Source organism: Cucurbita pepo, chromosome LG11 (genome assembly GCF_002806865.2).
Source record: "Cucurbita pepo subsp. pepo cultivar mu-cu-16 chromosome LG11, ASM280686v2, whole genome shotgun sequence".
In the NCBI taxonomy this organism is placed as follows: Eukaryota; Viridiplantae; Streptophyta; class Magnoliopsida; order Cucurbitales; family Cucurbitaceae; genus Cucurbita; species Cucurbita pepo.
The window spans coordinates 5,549,025-5,571,176 of record NC_036648.1 but is presented as its reverse complement, the minus strand read 5'-3'; the positions used below and the strand labels follow the sequence as shown (position 1 = coordinate 5,571,176).

At 37.5% G+C, this 22,152-nt stretch overlaps 2 protein-coding genes across 2 annotated transcripts in view; both read right to left on the bottom strand.

Annotated features, from left to right (window-relative positions):
• Positions 1-478: 478 nt before the first annotated feature.
• On the bottom strand, positions 479-3,476 carry LOC111806027 (AP2-like ethylene-responsive transcription factor AIL1). The gene is made up of 9 exons (XM_023691353.1): positions 3,296-3,476; positions 2,528-3,173; positions 2,310-2,392; positions 2,173-2,181; positions 1,977-2,065; positions 1,572-1,645; positions 1,414-1,464; positions 1,249-1,325; positions 479-1,176 (listed from the first exon to the last, which is right to left on the bottom strand). Exons 1-9 carry the CDS (start codon positions 3,474-3,476, stop codon positions 479-481), a joined length of 1,908 nt encoding a protein of 635 aa, XP_023547121.1.
• A 5,535-nt stretch (positions 3,477-9,011) lies between these two features.
• LOC111805777 (phospholipase A(1) LCAT3) overlaps positions 9,012-22,152 on the bottom strand; it is a 16,749-nt gene continuing 3,608 nt past the window's right edge. The window contains exons 2-11 of the mRNA XM_023691003.1: positions 15,956-16,047; positions 13,670-13,797; positions 13,414-13,549; positions 13,267-13,318; positions 11,363-11,463; positions 10,967-11,146; positions 10,738-10,895; positions 10,468-10,522; positions 9,506-9,559; positions 9,012-9,387 (exon numbers count right to left, since the gene is read on the bottom strand). Coding sequence (XP_023546771.1) covers positions 9,223-9,387; positions 9,506-9,559; positions 10,468-10,522; positions 10,738-10,895; positions 10,967-11,146; positions 11,363-11,463; positions 13,267-13,318; positions 13,414-13,549; positions 13,670-13,797; positions 15,956-16,047 — 1,121 coding nt within the window. The 3' untranslated portion in view covers positions 9,012-9,222. The remainder of the gene's footprint in view (positions 9,388-9,505; positions 9,560-10,467; positions 10,523-10,737; positions 10,896-10,966; positions 11,147-11,362; positions 11,464-13,266; positions 13,319-13,413; positions 13,550-13,669; positions 13,798-15,955; positions 16,048-22,152) is intronic.

Genomic DNA, 22,152 nt, shown 5'->3' with positions numbered 1-22,152 from the left:
TATTTCAATTTATTATCGTTTAGTTTTTTTCTCCCAACCTCGTGATAGAATCAACGATCCTACATATTCGTATAATATTGCCCCGTTTGAGTATAAGCTCTCAAGGTCTTACTTTTCGTCTTACCAAAATGTTTCACATCAATAGAAATACTGTCTTTTACTTATATACTCATGATCTTCTATTCACGAGCATCAACGAAAAGTTAAATAATTTCTTAAATGACGACAATGGAAAGAAAGAAATTACCATTACTTGCAGTTTAAACCAACAAAATAGGGTTAAAATTCAAAATTACCACCTAATCTTCCCAAAATTCACAGCATATATAAATGCCACGTCACCTTTTTTTAGATCCTTAATATATATATATATAACAAAACTTTGCTTATAATCAACTTACCCTAAATCAACACATAAACAAAAATTTAAACAACAACAAAAAAAAAAAAAAAAAAAAAAAAAAAAAAAAAAAAANTCTTAAGTGTCATTCCAAATGGTGAAAGGCGGCGGAGTTCCGCCGTGACAAACCGACCTGGCTGGCGGAAGCCAGTTGTTGCCGGAGGAGCCTTGCAGCTCCGGCGGTGGTTGTTGCAGCTGATGGGAGGAATTATTATAATTATACAAATTGCTCGTTCTTGTTGCATGGAATGGATCATCCACGTTACAACCACCACCAAACATATTCACTTCTCCAATGTCTCCCAATCCACCCCCTTCCGCTCCCATCGGAATCACGAAGTTCCCACCGTACCCATCTCTACTATAAACCACCGAGCTCGACCCAGAGCTCTGGTCCATCGAGTCCAAGAAGTTCCCGGCACTGACATCGTTCTCTTGCTTGCACCACAGCCGTTGCTGTAGTGCACCATAAGGGTAGTGAGAGGCGTAGGGGTGGTGGTGGTGGAAGGCGAGAGTTGGCCATCCACCGCCCCCGGAAGTAATTATTCCATTAGATAAATGCGATGATATGTTTTCATCAGTTGATTGAGGATGTAGAGGAATGTCAGAGTGGTCAATATCTTTTAAGCGCTTCGCAGCGCCACCAATAGGCAATGTGTTACTTTCGAGAATGGCTTTGACATCATAACGAGTCATGTCGAAGTTGGTCACGGCATTTAGTCCTCGAAACTTTATGGCGGCTATGTCGTATGCCTCCGCTGCTTCCTCTTGCGTACCTAATTTTCCAAATACGAACAATATTTGAATAATTCGTAGCTACGAATATACAATAATTATAATTGACTTACTGAAAGTTCCCAAGTAAAGATCTTTATTTCCAGCAACTCTCCCTATTCTTGCTTGCCATCTCCCGTGCTGATGGTGTCTGTCACCAACGGCCATATTCAAATTTTAATTTACAAAATGTGGGTGAAAAAGAGAGGGAGTGAGGTAAAATTAAAAATGAAAATTACCTTGTTACTCCACGGTAAATGGAAGCTCCACGAGAAAACCCACTACTCTTCCTGATAGTAAAGCTTATATTATACGACCAAAATTGAAAAATGTAAAGGAACAAAACTATATAATATAAAACAAATGTATTAAGATTAAGCTAGTTATGTGTTTGTACCTTCTTAGAGACGCTACAAACTCTTGTCGGGTCATATGCTTCATGTCTTCCAACTCTTTCTCGTAATCACTAATCTACCATTTTTATAATTCAGTAAGCAAGTTGGTCTGATTATGGAGTGTTTAGATGACTTGATAATCTAACCAATCAGAATTATCCAATCCAAAGTATAAAAGTTAGTTCGAGTTATATATATATATTTTTTTTTTTTCCGAACTGGGTTGGATTATGAACTCGGGTTAGTCCAAAAACTATTATTATAGTCTTTCATCGATCTAATTACGTAAATATTAAGTTGATGTGACAAATATACGTTAGATGAAGTAATGATTGAGCAGGTTAGATCAACAGGGTGGATATAATATAAAGTTTAAGAGCATAATCGAAGTCGGGAGTAAGGCTTACTGGAAAGTTGGTGGTGGTAGTGGTACCCCAGTATTTAAGTGCTGCTAAATCGTAGGCTCTAGCAGCCTTTTGTTCTTTGTCATAACCTCCTGTTTGATTGAAAAAAAACACCAAATTTAATAAGATTACAATCATAAGCTTACAAATAAAATTAGATTATGAAGAAAAATAAAAGGATTTTTGTATTATTACTCACCTAAATAGACTGCATTTTGTAGTGGAAATGGAACCCCACATGAGTTGATAACAACCCCACACCACCAAATTAAAAACTTTAAATTAGAAAATTATATATCCAATGATTTCTTGATTTGAAATTAATTAATTAATTACCTTGTCTTCCTTTTCTGGTTTGTCCTTCTCTTCTGCAACTATTGTCCCATAGATGAGCTTCGTATCTTCCTGTCCATCTATGTCTGTTCAAACAAACATGCAATCAAAATATTATTAATTTAGGAAAGGATCGTGAATTTATAAATGACAAATTCATGTTTGTTAATTGGTATTAGATCATTTACTGAGCTTATGTTTAAAGTGGACAATATCAAAACCTGGTTACTCCGCGGTAGATGGATGTTCTTTGTCCAAATGTGTCCATGGATTTTCTTGGGACAGCTTCAATGGGGCCGTTATCAGTGTCTACCTCAGTAGCGGATGATTTGGGTTGTTTCTTATTAGAGGAGGAGCTTTCGCCGCCGTTTGTTATGAGAAGTGGTAGAGCTTCCAAGTCGGAGGACTGCGACGGTGGTGGTGGTGGTGGTGGCCCGGTGTTCATCGACAGCGATAAAGTATGTGGGTTTGTGATATTAGGTTTTCCTATTGCTCCGTCGTGATCTCCGCCGCTTTTAGCCACCGCTTGCGGCGGCGCCGGTTGGTTTCTCAGCCACGTCTTGATCATAGACAACCCAATAGAGCTAGTATAGTTGCCGTTGCCGTTGCCGTTGCCGTTACTGGGGTTGGGTCTTCCACCGCCGTCACCGCTTCCGCCGTTTGGCTCAGATGGAAGCTCCAAAGAACAATTTTGGAAGATGTAGTTGGCGGATGCATTGGTGTAGACGACGGCGGCGGCGGCGTGGTCGTGGTCGGTGAAAGAGTGGTGGCCGAGGAAATTTTCAAGCTTTGGTTGGTGATGGGTGTCGATTAAACCAGAAAAATCCGAACTTTGAGTCTGCCCTAAACCCTTCACACTATTCCAATCTACAAAAAACCAAAAAAAAAAAAAACAAAAAACAAAAAAAATAAGAAATGGGTTTTGATTAAACATCAATTTGTAAAAACCCCATCAATCAAAAAGGCCAAAAAAGTGAAAAAGGAGAGACCTTGAGAGTCATAGACGCCATAGGAGGAAGGAAGGTTGTCAAAGCAGACGGCGGGGACGTCAGAGGCGGAGATTTGGTCGGTGGTGAAGGCAGCGGCGGAGACGGCGTGAGGGTGGTGGGGGAGTTGGTGTTGGTGATGTTGGGGGGAGAGGGAGAAACCCAACCAGTTGATTGAAGCCATTATTGGATGATCAATGGAAATGGTGAAGCTCCATGGAAGAAGACAGAAGAGGATTGGAAGAGTTGTATTGATTTATAAACAAATCTGTGTTTCAGTTCTCACCCTCATAAATGGATGAAAACAGTGAGGTAGCAATCTTAGGTTTTCTTTTGGTAATAATAATAATTTAATCTCTGAGTGAATAAATATATTTAAAGACACACGTACACACCAAAATAGTACTAAACTAATGATACATGAAAGGACACCATTTACATTTGTCATGCCTAAACCCAAATCAACTTCAATCTTCCCCTCAAATTTTCAAACCCTTTTCCTATGGGTACTGCACGTGGACGGATTGGGTCAGTCATCCCAATACAATTTACCATCTATCTCAAATTAACCCTCTATTTTTTTTCAAAAAAAATTAAACTCAACCCAACCTAGAAAAAAGAATCTAACCTAATCCAACCTGCTTTTCGCTACTCTCTTTGTTCTTCGTCTAAATGAAAATTCTCCACATTGTTAGGAGACGATCGAAAAAAGATCCCCGTACTCCTTATACTCGTACATAAAATTAATTTTGGCCCGTCACTAAAAAATATATTTGGGTCCATCCTTTTAGATTTGAATCGTGCAATAACTCGGGTTGGGGCAGAAACTGAAATGGAATGGAATGGAGGGGGAATTAGTAGAAAGATGAATTATATAATTATGTAAGTAAAGGGACAACACATGGGATAGGTATAAATAAAACATGTGCAATTTCGTAATCTAAAAACAACAATAAAAGATTTTAATTTAATCTAACAAAAAAAAAATGTGAGACAGAGGCGAGCAACGGCAAACATAGCCACTCTCCACACCCACTTATTCTTTCCCACTTGGACACACACTTCTGTTTCTCGTTCTAAGCATGGTATCAAAGCATCATTCTTAACACTAGTACCCTATTAAAAAACGACATGTATTAGTATTTTGGTTATAGTCCTCGAGCAAAATACGAAACCCATGTTTGGAAAATGGAAGGAGAGAGAGAAAAAAAAAAAGAAAAGGAAAATATAATAGGGGTTGGAGTATAGGGTGTTGCACCCCTGGAAGAGGACACTGACCCATGTCTGGTGGGTGTATTTCAGATGTATCTATCTATATACATTATTTGTGAACCAACCCCCCACACATTCCAACCAAATCTAATCTAATTTCATTTAATTTCATTTCATTTCATGTCATTATTTTGGACATACATATATATACATACATATATCATTTAATGCTCCCTATAATTATTATTATTATTATTATTATTATTATTATTATTATTTGCAACTAAACAAATAATTAATTATATTTAAAACCCATATAGTGAGAGAGAGATAAAAAAAATAAAAATAAATAAATAAATAAAGCCTCGAGAAATGCGAACACCACGCTGTAAGTTTGACCGTCAAAAAGAGAATCAATTTATTTTTTTATTCCCTTAATTCTTTTTCTTTTTTTTTTAAATATAATTAAAGCTATCTATTTTAGTTTTCCCGTCTTAAAAACATTTAATTAATTTTCAATTTTTTTGGTACGAATTGTAAAAAAAAATTAATTTGTAATGATTTAGTCTCGATACCTATGTGGTGGTGCATGTTATGACTGGTTTGTGTGAAAATTAATTTATGTTCGTGGATCTTTTGATAATAGAATAATCATGGTTAAAGAGAGGGTTTAATAACCTTTAAAAAGAGTTCAAAACTGAAAAACATTGTTACGATACTCTAACGAGGAAAACATGACTTGAATGTGAAATAAACTGGATGTGACTTTGTTTTATGGTCTTCTTAGTGTCACAATCACACTTTTTTGGCGACAAAATCATGATTATATGCGATACTTGTTCTAACACAACAAATAATTCAACCATGTAAAAATTGGGCTTTGCGGATAATCTCAACGAAAGGTGGAGCGTCGAATTACGTTTTGAGAGAAAGTGTTTACAAAACTTGATTGAGAAAATAAGTTGAAAATAGTTTGAAAGAAAACATTTTCAGTGTTCCATATGTGGGCAAGAGAGCTTACAATACTTGATCTTGGAGAGGTTTGATACCTATTTGGTCTCCTGTAGTATATTTTGAGACATTTCATATGCAACAAGAGTAGACATGATTTTGTCTATGAGTCACACACAATAAAACAATCTAACATGAAAACAGATAAAAAGGGTTTGACATGACATGTGGCCATAGGCAACACGCCCTTGACAAGTATGACCGTAACACTCAGCATGCAATGTTACTCATACATGGGCCTTTTACTTTTACATAAAGAATGTTAAACATAGGAGGCATGTTTATAAGTTCTTAGTAAGTGACCACACTCTTGGTGTCAGAAAATACATCCATATACACTATGTAACATGATTTGTGGGACCTAATTTCATGATTATTGGTTGGTTTATTTGTTGTATCAGCGCCAACTCGTTGAGACACTAAAACCAAATGCGAAAAGCTTGCTTTAAGCCATAAAGGGCTTTATTTAATGGACATATGAGTGGGAAAGTGAGGATGAATATACCTAGAAGTATGTTCCATATGAACATGTTCAGTAAGAGTGTCATTGAAGAAAGCATTTTTGACATCAAGTTGCCAAAGAGGCGATTTATTTGTGCCAACAAGAGAAAACACAACACGGACCGTAGTAGTTTTGACAACCGGATTGAAAGTGTTAGTGTAGTCGAGACCAAGAATATGAGTATAACTTTTGGCAACAAGACGAGCCTTCAAACGCTGGACATATACATCAGACAAATATTTAGTGTGGAACACTCATTTAGAGCCCATGATGTTGGTGTTGGCCGGGCGGGGAACCATAATCCAAGTGTCATTTTTTGTAAAGCTTAAATTTAGTCATCCATGGCAGCAAGCCAAGCAGTACTCTTAGCAGTAGATTTGAATTCTCTTGGCTGAGTGGTTGCAAGACGAGCAGAAAAAAGTTCAAATGAGCCCAAAATACCAAGATTTGTTGGATGACGGGTCCTCAAAATACCAACTTTAGCTTGTGTGATCATAGGATATGATAGTTCAAAAAAGAAGAGGAACCAACCGCAGATTCAATAGAAGGTGGATTAGAAGCTGAGGGTGGCAAAGAGGAACCTGCAAGAGAAGTATGAACCTACATGGACTCATCCATAAGATCAGAACAAATATCACATGGAGAGAATCTTGATCGAAGAATGTGCCGTGAGGAAGGGGTAAAGATGCAATGAGTTGTTCAAATAGGCCCTCAAATGCAAGGGAGAGGGTACTTATTATTTACCATGTTCTCGTTCCATTTCCTATAATCAATACACAAACGCATTGATTCATCCTTCTTGACGAATATCACGAGCGCATCCCAAAGGGATACGTTGAGATAGATAAAATTCTCATTTACTCATTCTTGCAACTGTACCTTGAGTTCTTTCAGTACATTGGTATCATGCAGTATGGGGGCCTGAGAGGTACGGCTAATACCCCTATGTAGAAATCTACCGCTAGGGAAAGGGGTACTTTTGGTAATCCTCCAAAAATCTATCGAGAACTTGTTCACTACTTGCATTTCAAATAGAGACACATCGTTTAATTAAACCTTTTTTTTTCTTTTCATTTTTTTTACCAATAGACGATTGTTTGGTTAAACTATGAATGAGTTCATTTCTTAGTCGATATAATAGTCACCTCACTACTATTTATATTAGAATTAAACCATGTATAGTTCTCTATAATTTGAAATCATAGGGCCTTAACCACATATAATTTAGGGAATTCAACAAATACTTGGTTGTTCGAATAATAATACAAATAGTTATGATTTATATTTTTTAAACAAAAATAGAAATGGAAATAAAACACTTAGATAATTATATTTATTATTTCTTAATGTACTTGATATGATAATTGTATTCATTAAAGTTTTTAATTACAAATTCTAAATGGTTCAAACAATAGAAATGATAAGTTACATTTTAAATATTTAATAGATTTTAGTAATTAGATTTTTTTCAGAAATTAAATTTGATTTTTTAAATAAGATTAATTTGAATTTGGTTTTAATTATAGATTGAAGAGACTTAAATTAAAATAATGAAAATTAAAATTTTAGTCCCATAGTTGATAAAGTTTGTGACGATGGTGGATAGAAATGCTTTAAGGTGTTGTCTCCAACTCTCATTCTCTTATCCTTCATTTTCCATTCTTTGTTCACCATTCATATGATTTCAACAACCAAATAACTCCGATCTAAACCCGTCGAATGCCTATTATCAATGGTGTTGTAGCAGTTTTGGAGGCCTTCGGGTGCGTACGAAAAACGACATTGAGTTCCTCATCACCCTCACGTTTTTATAGTTTTGATAGATTGTGAGCAACGATTCTCAACAGTTACATTCACAATGGCAATGATATTCTAGCTTAGACTTGCTTCGATCGTTCGCACTAAGTATGAACAAACCTTTTAAAGGTGTGAAGATTGGTACAAAATGTTTTTTTGTTTATTTTAACATACAAATACTTATTAATAGTTATGATTAGTATTGTCACGACGACACGATTTTGAAGCTTCGAATCTCGGATCGTTCTCTTACTTGTCACAAACCCTATCGAGGTCTTGAAGCTATTCACTAAGTTTTATGACCGCAGGTTTACTAGATGGCATATCTCATATGGGTTGAACTGACATTTCTTATTCTCACATTTAGTAAGGTTACCTAGCCACATTTGTGAACGACCAGTATCCTTGGTTGAGGTGCAAGCTCATCATCTCTCATGTGACAATATGGTGTCTCTCTTCGAATACGTCTACGTAAGGTTAATTAGCGAGCCTTCCACATGAGTTTCAACATCTGGGGAGCATCTTCACGTGTGTTAGTTACTCAGTTTACCCATGTGGTTCCTCCTCGTGCTCTCTCACGATGAGTTTACATTATAGCAAGACTATTTAGGGAACCTCTGACCGTTTCCACACACGATAGTGACACTCATCATGAGCTATACTTATGTAGTCCCTTGATCACTCTCAAGACGAGTTTAAGGAATCACGACCTAGGCTATCGATCCATCTCTACACAACAATAGTAACTCCATGTCGTCACTACATATCATCCTATTTAACCTTAGTCAAGTTTGACAATACTGGTTCCTAGATACCTACTACTTGGCAGAGACGCTATTAGTTCAACATAGGTCATCAAATAGTGCTATTAAGGTACTAGAGAAAATCGAAGGCCGTCATACTCGGGTGATACCATTGACCTTGTTAGCAATCTCGTAAGCTTTCTTTAATTTCTTTGGGTACCGTAGAGGCTTACTAGATTCTTAGGACGTCTAGGTGATTTAGATCTCAAACTCTACTCACTCATTAGGTAATACTCTAATAAGCATAGTTGCAAATAAGACAATTGAAATTGGAAGTTACCCTAAGTAGGAAGCCAATTGCAAGCTTCAATCTACAACTTATGGGTATGATAAGTTACTGAAAATAAAGTCCCAAGTTATTTTAAAAAGTAAAGCGCGCTAGTCATGTGAAGGATTTTTTTAGGTTTGTAAAGCCATGATTTTGATAATGTATGTATGCGAGTCTTGTAAACGATGAGATTGTTTGTAAAGCACGCTAGTCATGTATGTATGTGTTTCTATCCTTAATTTGGGCTATTTCGTCATTATGATTCTACTGATATACTAGAATACAAATGACTGAACTTGGATTTGCTTCAGCTTTATTAAACTTACACTAGCCACTTCTACTTCAGAGCAGCATCGAACACTTTGGAAGTTGTTAGGTGTTTACTAACCTTCTGATCAATTCCCAACCATTTCTGGATAAGCTGCAATACTGTTTCGTCCTTCAAAAGTCCTCGATGACTCGCTGCAACTCCTACTCTCTCAGTTGCTTCAAAACCATCCGCCTTCCAAATGAAAGATGCACGTTTATGTAAATAAAACAACACGCGCACACGAACACGAACACAACGACAACAAACATGTTTTTTGAATGCATGAACTAAATTTGGTGAAATAGCACACCTTGGCTGATTCACTGGGAACTGTACCATCTCCGTTCACATAAGAATACTGAGGCTGCGGAGAGGAAGAAAAACAAGTGTGATAAGCAGTCGGTCATATATTGGTAGTTCTTATACACAATAAAGAATATCATATTACTCAGAGGTCCCCATTCACCCCATTGTTATCACATTTAAAAAATTGTTATTTGGTTGATCAGTGAAAATGGGAATGCATCAAAAACAGTATTTACTTCTACATCCAAACTGTTGATAAATTAATCAAAGCCAGAAAAGACAAGAAATTAAAAACAAAAAATGAATAAAGATAAAGGTCATTTAGTAGTATTTCTCCTCTTTAAGAAGAATTTTCCATGTTTGGTGTTGAAGGGCTAGTAGCTCAGGACAGATGATGTTTGGGAGTCGAAAGTCTCTTTGTAATTGGTGATCGCCACTGACGAAAATTTGGGCTAAAAAGGATTTATGTCTCGTATTTCTCGAAAAAGCTATTCTATTGATGGGATTTGGTATGATACTTAAGAAATCGATCCAAACAGTTTGGGACCAATGGACAGTAAGGTTATTGGAATGGTGGCATCTGTCAGGAACTTTAGCCATCAATGACTGATCTTTTAACATTGTGCATGTAACGACCCAAGCCCACCGCTAAAAGATATTGTCCTCTTTGGACTTTTCCCTCAACGTTTTTAAAACGCGTCTACTAAGGAGAGGTTTCCACACCCTTATAAAGGGTGTTTCGTTCTCCTCCCCAACCGATCTGGGATCTCACAGTGCATATTCAAACAAGAAACTAAAAAAAGGATGTGATTGTCCAAACAAATAGACCATCTTAAAACCATTAACAGTGAACCCAAAAAACAATCCAATCAGAAGACAAAAAGAAGGTTGAAAACCTGAACAATGTCTATCTTAAGTAGAAGAAAGGCCTAACACATAAAAGCAAAAGGAAATTGAATCACTCACCAAAGTTTTGCAGATTTCAGACAAGTCCTCAATCGGCAATGACTCGGAACCATAGCTGCATCATAGTTAATACCATATGTTCATTATTTAATTCGAAACAGAGGCATTAAACATCAATGAATTGATATCAAATTTATGAAAACAGCCATACCTCTGGACTACTACACTGACCCATTCATAATTTATCACTACAATGATATGAAAGACAGTCTTTTTACTGAAAACTAAATATGCATCCAACACATAATAATGCAAAGTTCATTAATATACCACACATCAAAAGGCGTATCCAACGATGTTCCATAAATATTATAGAAGGAGATTCCATCTGGTAGCCTTGCATTATCAATTACTTGGCGAGTACCATTAGCCCATTTGAGAATATCCAAGTTAAAGGGCAGAGGAATAGTCTTTCCATGAAATTTTATCTGCAATAATTGAAATTAAAATTAGCTTGGGCCAGATGACTTTTTAACAGAATTAACGTGAAGTGTCGTACCTGGTTATTTCTTAATGCTTCTTCGAATAAAGCAATGCTATCAGTTGGGCCATATGATTTCAATTCAACAGAAGTTTTCCCATCAACAGAACTCTTTTGCCAAACTTGGATCTGTGGTTGTGCATGCCAATTGAATCCTAGATTTCCCAGCATCTCATAAATTGAAGGACATTCAACCAACTGCACGTAAATATCATTAGTAGACCTATGACATATCATACACAAAGAAATGGTATCATTGAGAACAAAAGCACAATATCATTAATGAGACAAAGATATGCATGAAAAAATGGTTGATAAGGTATCCAACTTGTCAATAATGATTAAAAAAAAATACCCTTGCAATCATTTTAGGTGTAAACTAAACCAACTAGACACTGACAGGAGGAAAGTTACCAGCTGGTGAAATGTCCATCTAGATACGAAAAATTGGCTTTCATAGCCTTCGATAAATTGCAATCCAGTCAGCAGACAATCATTGATGCATCCTGGTGCCCCTGTCAATCATTTGTACAGTGAATATCGTCGACTGCTTCATAACGAACGTTTAGAATAACAAAGGGAAGGAGGCAGATAACAAATTAACAACTATTATAAATGTCCAATGAAGAGAATATATAGCAAATCGATTCTCTATGTTCTAACTCATGCCTAATCTCCATCCTTTTTGTTTGTATCCCCTAAGTTATAATTAATGTTTAGAATAATTGTAATGGGGTAAAATTAGTTAAATTTGCAAATATGTCATACATAGTTTGCAAATATTCAACACCAGCAAGAATTTTTTAATCAAAGAAATTACTACCTTCTTATACAAAATTTGGATCAATCAAGAGATAAGACTAGAATTAGATTACCTCTTAATATCAAAGATCTAGAAGTCAGATTTGGAACCTTGTTCTAAATTAAGTTACCCACAATCAAACTTAATCGAGACTTGATTGAATGGCTCGGATGCAGTATACCGGCTTAAAGTCATAGAAATGCCACCAATTTTTAAGGATGAAAGTCTAAATTGAGAGCTCAATTTCATTCACCCAAAATTTCATAATTTTCTTCTTACATACCATTTTGTTAGTGATAACCTCAGTATCATTAACAATATGGATTCCTTTTAGTGCTACTCTAGTGCCATGGAAACCAGCCATAAAATCAACAAAAAAAATGGCCATTAAAATAGGGGTTTATGTTGAACAAAAGAGGATTTTTCAATGATGATGGGAGAGAGACTTTCCCTGGTATGAACTCCATGAGTTTTCCTTGTCAAATGATGGCTTCCATCAAATCCACGCACGATGAGGTCTTTCTGGCAATCTCAACAAAACCTCCACAGATATTTCCTACGTGTTTTAGCATCTCAAAATCCTAATGGTTGAGAGGTAGGTTTTTTATTTTAATTCATCCTCCATATGAAGGAACCACTAGGTTGTTCAAGTGTTCCTCATCTACCATGGTTCTATTTACAACAGAGAGCTTTCCACTTTTTTCGTGCAACGGATTCGCCTTGTCCACCCTAAAAGGATTTAGATGGAAGAAATGATTGAGCAAGGATTGTATGCTTCTAATGATCATGTACCAATCGTGAATGTCCTTCCAAGAGTTGTGAGCTAGCAATCTAGAAACCACCGAGACAAAATTGAAGTTCATTTCCACCACTTCCTTTTCTTTCCTCCTCACCCAAAAGTAGAAGCATTTTAGGTTTCTTTTATACCATTTTTACGAAACTTTTGAGAAGTTGATCATCTTTAACTAGCTCGAACTACAATATTTTTCCTTCCTTGACATGATTTGGAAAAGTGAAAGATGAGTGCTGATTTTTCTCAACCTTTAAGAGAAAATCTCGCATCATTCCCCAAAAAACTACACATTCGAATTTCCAACTGATACTTGAATTTTCTTTCTTGGGGAATTCTATACTTGGCCAGACAGATAGTCTCAGAAACATCTTTGACTTGCTTATAAAGAAAAAATGAGTGCACAGGATTTTGCAATGGATCAATCAGAGTGTATATCCAAAACAGATGAAACACAGGGGAATCTTCAACTTGTACTTCATGTCTTCAACAAACTCATTGATAGGCCTATACCAGACTGATATAGCTTACAATTGTGTCATATTTGCAAATATTTTGAGCTTATGCTATATTTTCTATTATTTTGTGTTAGATCGTCGTACATTCAATTTTTCATAACAAATAAATAATAATGAGAAACTAACTTAGAAGGACAAGGAACAGTTTCAATGATTGAACTAGATTTAGACTATTGATGAATGGAAAGAAGCAATAGGTTTGAATTACCTTGGAAAGGGCAAGCTATAGCAATCCACTTATTTACGTATTTGGAAAAAATCTGCCAATCAACAATAACCACATCATGCCGAATCCATAAAACAAGTTCGTGCTCATCAATGCAAGTTTCAACTAGTCAAGAGAATACGTGCGTACATCATTATGGAGTGACATGAAACACGAAAGTAGCAGTCCACCCATAGAATGAGATATTATGTTCACTTTTCTACCACCAGAAGCTTTACTAGCAGTTTCCAGCTTCGCTTTAAGACCATCCATAGCCTTGCCAATTCTGTCACCAACAACCAATCCTCCTACATCAATGTTGATTCATGCATACACTTTCGGCTACTAGCAATTAAAATCATACATGAAATTTTGATACTAAAACAAGTGATGAAGAATGATCTACCTATTACTCTGCCGGAAATCATAACCAAAACCAAACAATGTGGTTCCCTTCTTGTAGCCGCATCCAACAAGCATATCAATTATATTATGGAAGTGATAAACGTCATCCACATGGAGGCATTTTACCACCTGTAACAGTAAAAAGAAAACTCTGGTAGAGTATGATGGATAAAAACAGATCAAGCAAATTAATAAAATTCTTCAGATCAATATCCCAAGAACCGGATATAATGCAATTGTTGAGTCATTTTGGAAGCATGATAATAGTAATGAAGAAGAAACATAGCAGGAGGAGTTGCTTAATCACTCTTACAGCAGGGACAACAATCAACTTGAATCATTGAATGAAATCGACAATAAATAGTGGAAGTCAGTAACTGAAGGAAGCCCATGTCTCGCAAGAAATTCATATTAAGCATTAGCAATTCTGGCCTCTAGTACACACTCAAGAACAGAAAGAAGAGTAAAGAAAACAATTAAAAAAACACTTTGAGGCCCTTTTGGTAAAGTTTTTGTTTCATGTTTATCGTTTTTAGTTTTTTATTTCTTGTTTTTTGTAAACTCTATTTTATTTTATTTTTTAATTGTGATTGGTAAATTTTTTTTCTTCATATTTGTAATCATTTCTTGTTTCTTGTTCCCTAAGATCTTAAATTAAAAATGTGAAAAACATGTTTGATACAGTGAAAACTTTCAAGAGATTCTCAAGACAAAGCATCAACCGACAAGAAATAGAGATAATGGACATCAATGCTAGGACAGAGGATATTGACGACTCCGTCAACAAATAAGGTCGTAAAAATGGTGAATGATCAAATATGTACTTGGGAATGCCCCTAAATGGGAACCCTAAACCTTTCTTCTTTTGAAAGACCATCACTGAAAACATAGAAATAAGGTTATAGACATGATCATCGCACTACAGTTCCAAAGGTGGAAGACTCACTCTAACACAAGACACATTGTCTAACCTTCCTACTTATTACATGTCTCTATTCGAAATGTCTCAAAGTGACTATAGACATAGAAAGATTATTTAGAAACTATATGTGGAAAGTGGGATCACATCTTGTTCGATTGAATACCATAAATCTCCCGTTAGACAAGAGAGGTCTTGGCCTATATTCGATAAAGGAGAAGAACAAAGTCCTCCTAGCCAAATGGATATGGAAATATTACCATGGAAGCACCACCTTGTCGAGAAATCTTTAAAGACTAAATACGCTCCTAAATCATGTGCAAATCTGTCCACCCACCTTCTACAAAGGGGCCATGGAAGTGCATAAACAAGCACCAAAACCTCATCACCGACCACATTCACCAATGGGTGGGTGATGGAGGAAACACATCTTGCTCAATTGATTCTTGGATTGACAACACCATGCTAGCTTTGTGCTATCCTCTTTTGTATAGACTCTGTCATTACAAGATGGCAATGATAAAAAAAAAATATGGAAAGATGCCAACAAATTTTGGAACCTACAGCTCGGTGGAACCTTAAAGGATAACGAAGCAATAAAATGGCCGAATTAAGTCTTGACCTTACTCAAATTATGTTATCCCATGAAGTGGACTCGTTGAAATGGCTTCCCAGTGCAGATGGAGTTTTCTCCACAAAATCTTTGATGATGGATATGAGGGAAAAGGTAGAAGCCATAACCCCACACTAGCAAGGATAAAATGGAAAGGAAATCATCGTATACAATGTACATTTTTTCCTAAGGGAAATGGTGCGTAAACTCGTTAGCACATATGAAAACCTACAAAAAAAAAAAAAAAAAGGGTCCTACCTAGCTTGAAATTGGTGCCCTGTGCAAGAAAGACAACGAATCACAAAACCATCTATTTATGCAATATACATACACTTAAGTTTCTAGATAAAGATCCTCAATATCTTCATATGCCACCTCACTTTTCCTACGGAGGCAAATGAGTTATTGGAAACGGTCTTTAACATCCACCCCTTCAAGAATACAAAGGCTCTACTACGGACAAAACTAATTATGGCTTTCTTTTTGTACCTATGGAAAGAAAGAGTATTCACGAATAAGAGACATACTTATACTAGGCTCTTCGAAAATGTTGTTTACCTAACCATTTGTGGTGAAACTCGTCTAACACTTTTACTTCTTATAGTAATACTTCCCTCATCGTAAATTGAGAAGGTTTTTTGTCAGCATCATGATAACACATCCTTTTGGTGTTTCAAATATCACTGAAATTATCTCTTATAAAAAAAATGATGAAAAAGTTATAAAGACTTCGATGTAGTTTCATGTGATCTTACCGCAGATGGATCTAAAATATCAATCGCATACAAGCCATCATCATCATCAGGGACCAAAATTTCTATGTTATCATCCACGCATTCTGTATAGCCTGAAAAAACAAAAATCCTCCAATGTTCATTTAGGAAATTCAGATAAGACTTCGCAAACTTAAGAACAAAAAGTGGAGAAAGTTTTCTACTTCGAATAGTTTATATGGACATTATTGCAGGTATATATTAAATTAAAAGATCCCAAAAGTGTGGTACTAACCTAACAATCGACATGTCAATATATCACTTTAAAGTCGTCTTTGTCCCATGCGCTCGGAAAATCCATCCTGATTGAAATTGGAAGATTTTCCTTTTTTTCAATAAAGTGCACAACTACAAAAAAAAAAAAAAAAAAAAAAAAAAAAAAAANAAGGCTATATACTGCTCAATTGCAGAACATTGGGTTTGATGTAAGAAAAAAGGCCAAAACTGGAGGTAAATTTACTAGTACGCTTCCCAATTGCAGGAAAAAAAATGGTGTTAACCCTCCCATATACTGCCCCAACCAAGAAACGTGCGTACTTTTCAAAACTTTCAACTTCTAGAGCTTAGCCAAATAAAAGAGATATCCATCAAAAAGAGAACCAGATGAGGAAAAAATATATATTCTTCGAAATAGAAGACACTTTCATTGATATCATCAAAAGATCTATAATAGTATGCACTCCCTATTCCTCCAATGAAGATTAGGAAAACCCTCTATGGTTTGAATTTAACGAGGGGTGAGTAATTATAAAAAAACTAGAAAGGAACACCAAAGTGTCATGGGCATGCTTGTCCAAGACGTGTTATATGTGACCGCATGTTTATGTCACGCCAAACCCTTTTACTTGCTTTCATGTTATATTACTTTCTTATTGCATTTTTGTTGTATGACCATTTGATGAAATCGTGTCTTACTCCAGGAACATGAATCACCTCAAAATGTTCTAGGGGGACCAAGTAGGCATAAAACCTCATCTGATCAAGTATTGTAATCGCTCTTGCCTACATGTTTTCTATGCAATTGACTTTCACAATATTTATTTTCAACTTGTTTTCAACGATTTTCCTCGTGCATGTTTTCTAAACATTTTCTCCCAAAATGTAGCTCGAGACTCGACCATATGTACGGATTGTCCATGAATTACGATTTTTACATAGTTGACTTGTTTACTGGATTAGAACAAGTGTTGCACAATCGTTGTCTCACTGCGGAAAAGAGTGTGATTGTGATAAGTGGTATCAGAGTTGCGTTAGCTTTTAGTCCCGTTAAAGACCGAAATGATGTCGGCAACAAAATAGGTGTCTAAGTCGCAAGTTAAGTGACTCATTAAGATTGAACATGAAATGTTGTTCCTCAAAGAAGCCCCCAACACAGTCTGCTTCCTAGAAGAACGAACGATGGAACTAAATGAAAAATTCGGTGGAATCGATGTTGTGAGCACTTGTCTGGTTGGGTTGCCAATCAAGGAATTGATATTTAAGGTTGACTCCCTAGAAGAAAGAGCTACGCAGTCGAATAGCTTAGAACGCGGAGGTAGCTCTGAGAGCTCTGTCGCACACATGGAGGTGTCGAAGAGCTAGATAGTTCACAAAAGATAATGTTGAAGCTTTTCAATGAGTTGAGTGAAGATTAAGGCAACAATAGACGCCCCATCAAGGCAGAGATGGTCGAAATGAATATACGAGTAAACTTGACCATGTCAACCGTAAAGAATCAAACCCTAGGTCAAGCTTAGGTTGGGCTTAACAAGCTGAACATCTCAGAACCCACGGCTTTCAAAGGGAACCAAGATGCCAAAGAACTCAAAATTTATATCTTCGACGTTGAGCAATACTTCAAAGCCACAAGAACCTGTTCGGAAGAACTTAAAGTCATCGTGGCCACAATGCACCTAACCGATGATGCAAAACTATGGTGGCGTTCAAAGGTGAACGGTATCCAAAATGAATCATGTGCCATTAACTCTGGGGAAGATCTCAAGGAGTTGAGGACTCAGTTCTTCCCGTAAAATTCATTGCAAGGCAGAAGTTGTAGGAACTAAGGCACACTAAAGGAATAAAAGACTGTCAAACAATTCTCCGTGTTGATGTTGAACATCAAGGACATGTCAGAGAAGGACAAGGTATTCCACTTTCTCGAAGTCGAAGGATTTCAACCATGGGTAAGAACAAAATTAACAACAGAAAGTACAAGATCTTGCCGCTGCATTTGCCACCGTGGAGATACTCATGATTTTGGTAGTGAAGCGAATTTTCAAAAGAAACAAACTTCATCCCTGAACGCCTAGGGCTCACCTTACAAGCCCATAGGTTAAAGGAATGAGGGCACCAGTAGACCGAATGGAGGGGATGATAGACCAAGTGGGGGAACATATAGACCGCCTCATAACCTAAATGTTGGCTCCTCGTGAGGACCCTACCCCTACGATGCCCTTAAAGTGTCTTCTATGCAAAGGCCACCCCAGACTTTTCCATTGTCCTTACGAGCAGCCCTTAGTGCACTTCAAGTCTCGGTACAAGGAGGGAATGACCCTGAAGCAGAACCAGCAACTGATAAAGAAGAAAACCACGATACCCCCATAATAGGAGTGCTAGAATTTTTGCCAGTCATACAAAAGAAAGTGGATCCAAAAGAAGTGGTCGAGAAAGGACTAATGTTTGTCGATATTATGATCAATTCTCAGTCGAGTAAGAACACCATGGTAGATTCAGGTGCGATCCCGAACTTCATCTTAGACCAAGAAGCCCGTAGGTTGAGAATAAAGATAGAGAAGTACTCTGAAAAAATGAAAGTTGTCAATTCAAAGGCCCTACCTATTATTGATGTCTCCAAGAGAGCCTTAAGTTATGGACTTGGTCAAGAGAAATGGATCTAGTTGGAGTACGTATGGACAACTTCGACGTAGTGCATGAGGATTGACTTCCTTCTAGAACACAAAGTCGTCCCAATGCCACTAGTGAAGTGTATTTGGTTATTGGTTGCAATCTGATGATCCCCGCAACTATGAAGTAGCCTGGCAATATAAGAATAATTTCAGCCTTACAATTGAAGAAAAGGCTCGCCCGGGAAGAGCCCACGTTTATGGTCATACCAATGGTGGAAGAAGCTACCACCACCGAACTCATCCCAAGTGAACTGGAGATGTCCTACATAGTTATGTTGATATAATGTCGAATAGCTAACCAAAGGCATTACCCCCTCGACAGGCATAGATGACCAAATTGACACCCTACCTGGGGTCAAACGCCCAATGAAAAATGCATATCGGATGTCTCCACCAGAGCTAGCCAAATTGAGGAAGCAGTTGGACAAGTTACTAGTTGCGGGGTTCATCTGTCCCGCAAAAGCCCCTATGGAGCCCATGTACTATTTTAGAAGAAGAAAGACGGAACATTACGTTTGTGCATCAATTACAAGGCCCTAAACAAAGTGATCGTACACAACAAGTACCCATTGTCAATTATATCTGATTTGTTTGATCGGCTCCACTGGGCTAAATACGTCATGAAGCAGGACTTATGTTTGGGATATTACCAAGTGCGTATTGCTGAAAGGAATGAACTCAAGACAACTTGTTTAACAAGATATGGGACATTTGAATTTCTGGTGATGCCTTTTGGAGTGACAAATGCCCCAACAACATTCTGTACTTTGATGAATCATGTTTTTCATGAATACCTAGACCAATTCGTCGTAGTATCTTGACAATATCGTCATATACATCTTCAAGCTGGAGGAGATCAAGATACACTTGTGCCTTGTCTTTGAAAAGCTAAGGTAGAATCAGTTATATGTGAAAAAGAGAAATGTGCCTTCGCCCAAAAGTGCATCAACTTCCTTGGGCACGTCATCAAGTGCGGGCAAATAAGCATTGATAGTGACAAGATAAAAGCCATCCAAAAGTGGAAAGTCCCCACTTCAGTGACCTACGTGCGATCTTTCTTAGGATTGGCAAACTATTATAGGCGGTTCTTCGAAGAGTTTTCACGATGAGCCGCTCCATTGACAGAGCTATTGAAAAGACCACCCCTAGTCGTGGTCAAATGAATGCCAAAGGGCATTCAAGGACTTGAAAACAACCATGATCAGGAATTCTGTCCTTAGCTTGGTTAACTTTCAAAACCTTTCGAAATAAAGACAGACACATCCGACTTTGCCCTTGGAGTCATCCTCATCCAGGAGGGCCACCCTATTGCCTATGAAAGTCGGAAGCTCAACAGTGCAAAGAAGAGGTACATGGTATCGAAAAACGAAATGTTAGTTGTTGTTCATTGTCTCTGAGTTTTGAGACAATACCTACTAGGATCCCACTTTATAGTAAAGACAACAGTGTCATTTATCACTTCTTTGACCAACCGATGTTGACGTCTAAGTAAGCTTGATGGCAGGAATCATTAGCTGAATTCGACTTCAAATTTGAGCATAAAGCGGGAAAGAGCAACCAAGCTACCAACGCCCTGAGTCGAAAGGGCGAACATGCGACCCTGAGCATGTTAGCCCATATTCATTCTAGTAAGATCGACGAGTTAATGCGAGATATCATTAAAGAACACTTACATAAAGACCCTTCGAACAAAACTGTTGTAAATCTAGCCAGAGCCGAGAAGACTAGACAATTTTGGGTCGAAAGGGATCTTCGAAAGGAAAGGAAACCATTTGTAAGTCCCAAGAGCAGGCGAGCTAAGAACGAAACTTATACACAAATATAATGACACCTTATGGGTCAGTCATCCAGGATGGCAACGTACGTATACCTTAATGAAAAAAAGGGTACTTTTAGCCAAATATGAGAGACGAAAAAATGCAGTACAAGACATAATGTCTCATTTGCCAACATGACAAAGTTGAAAAGGCCAAGGTCTCAAGACTCCTCGAACCCTTGCCAATGCCGACAAGACCTTGGAAAAGTGTGTCGCTAGACTTCATCACACACCTCCCAAACGTTGGCAAACATGAAACCATCTTGGTCATCATCATCCGATTCACAAAGTATGCCACATTCATAGGATATGCTCGGCCGAATTGACTGCCCAACTGTTCTTCAAACACATTGTAAAGTTGACGGCCGATTTATCGGGACATTCGAGATAGAGTTATTCACGTTCTTGAGGACAAATTTGAACATCTCCTTGAGTTACCACCCCCCGGCGAATAGATAGACTGAGCGATTCAACTGTTTACTAGAAGAATATTTGCTACACTTCATTAACGCTCGTCAAAAAAATTGGGTGCAACTACTAGATGTGGCCCAATTCTGCTTTAATTGCAAAACTAGTTGATCAACTGGGATAAGCCCCTATGAAATTGTGAGCGGAAGGCAACCATCCTTGTTCCATCTTATTGACCACCTATATACCGGGAAGAATCCTCAAGCCCAAAGCTTCCCAAGAGAATGGAAGCAAACAACATATATAGATATAGCTCGAGCTTACTTGGAAAAAACTTCAAAACACATGAAGAAGTGGGTGGACAGAAAGGGTCGCCCCCTCCAATTCTGAGTAGAAGACCAAGTCCTCATCAAATTCAGTTCAGCACAAATCCGTTTTCGCAGCAGAAAGAACCAACGACTTGTCAGAAAGTACAAAGGTCCAGTCGAAGTTCTCAAGAAAATCAGGGCTACGTCTTATAGGGTGGCATTACCCACATGGATGAAAATTCACCTAACCTAAAACCTTACCACCCCGATCCAAATGACGACAGTCGCAATTTCGTCACTAGACCCAGAATAGACCTAAAGTAGAAAGATGACAAAAAAAGTTGAAACGATCCTAGATGACAATGTTAGGAAAGTTGGAAGACCCGTACGAAGAGTTTGAGAATTCCTCATCAAATGGAAGGAACTCACTACTGAGGAAACAAGCTGGGAATGCGTTGAAGACCTGGACTCTACTGCAATCCACATTGCAGAATTTGAACATAGTCAGCTGACGAGGACATCAACCAATTAGGTAGGGGAGAATGTCATAATCATGCTTGTTCGGGGCATGTTGCTTGTGGCCGCTTGCCCATGTCATGTCAAACCTTTTTACTTGCTTTCATGTTGTATTACTTTCTTACTGCATTTTCTGTTTTATGACCGTTCGACAAAATCATGTCTACTCCAGCCACACATGAATCCCCTCAAAATGTACTATAGGGGGACAAAGTAGTCACCAACCCCCCCCCCCCCCCCCCCCCC

Coding starts and splice junctions, on each gene's coding strand:
- LOC111806027 (XM_023691353.1), bottom strand. CDS start 3,476: ATGGCTTCAATCAACTGGTTGGGTTTCTCCCTCTCCCCCCAACATCAC. Junction 3,174..3,295: donor TGGCGTCTATGACTCTCAAG/GTCTCTCCTTTT, acceptor GGTTTTTTGTAG/ATTGGAATAGTGTGAAGGGT. Junction 2,393..2,527: donor ATCTACCGCGGAGTAACCAG/GTTTTGATATTG, acceptor TTGTTTGAACAG/ACATAGATGGACAGGAAGAT.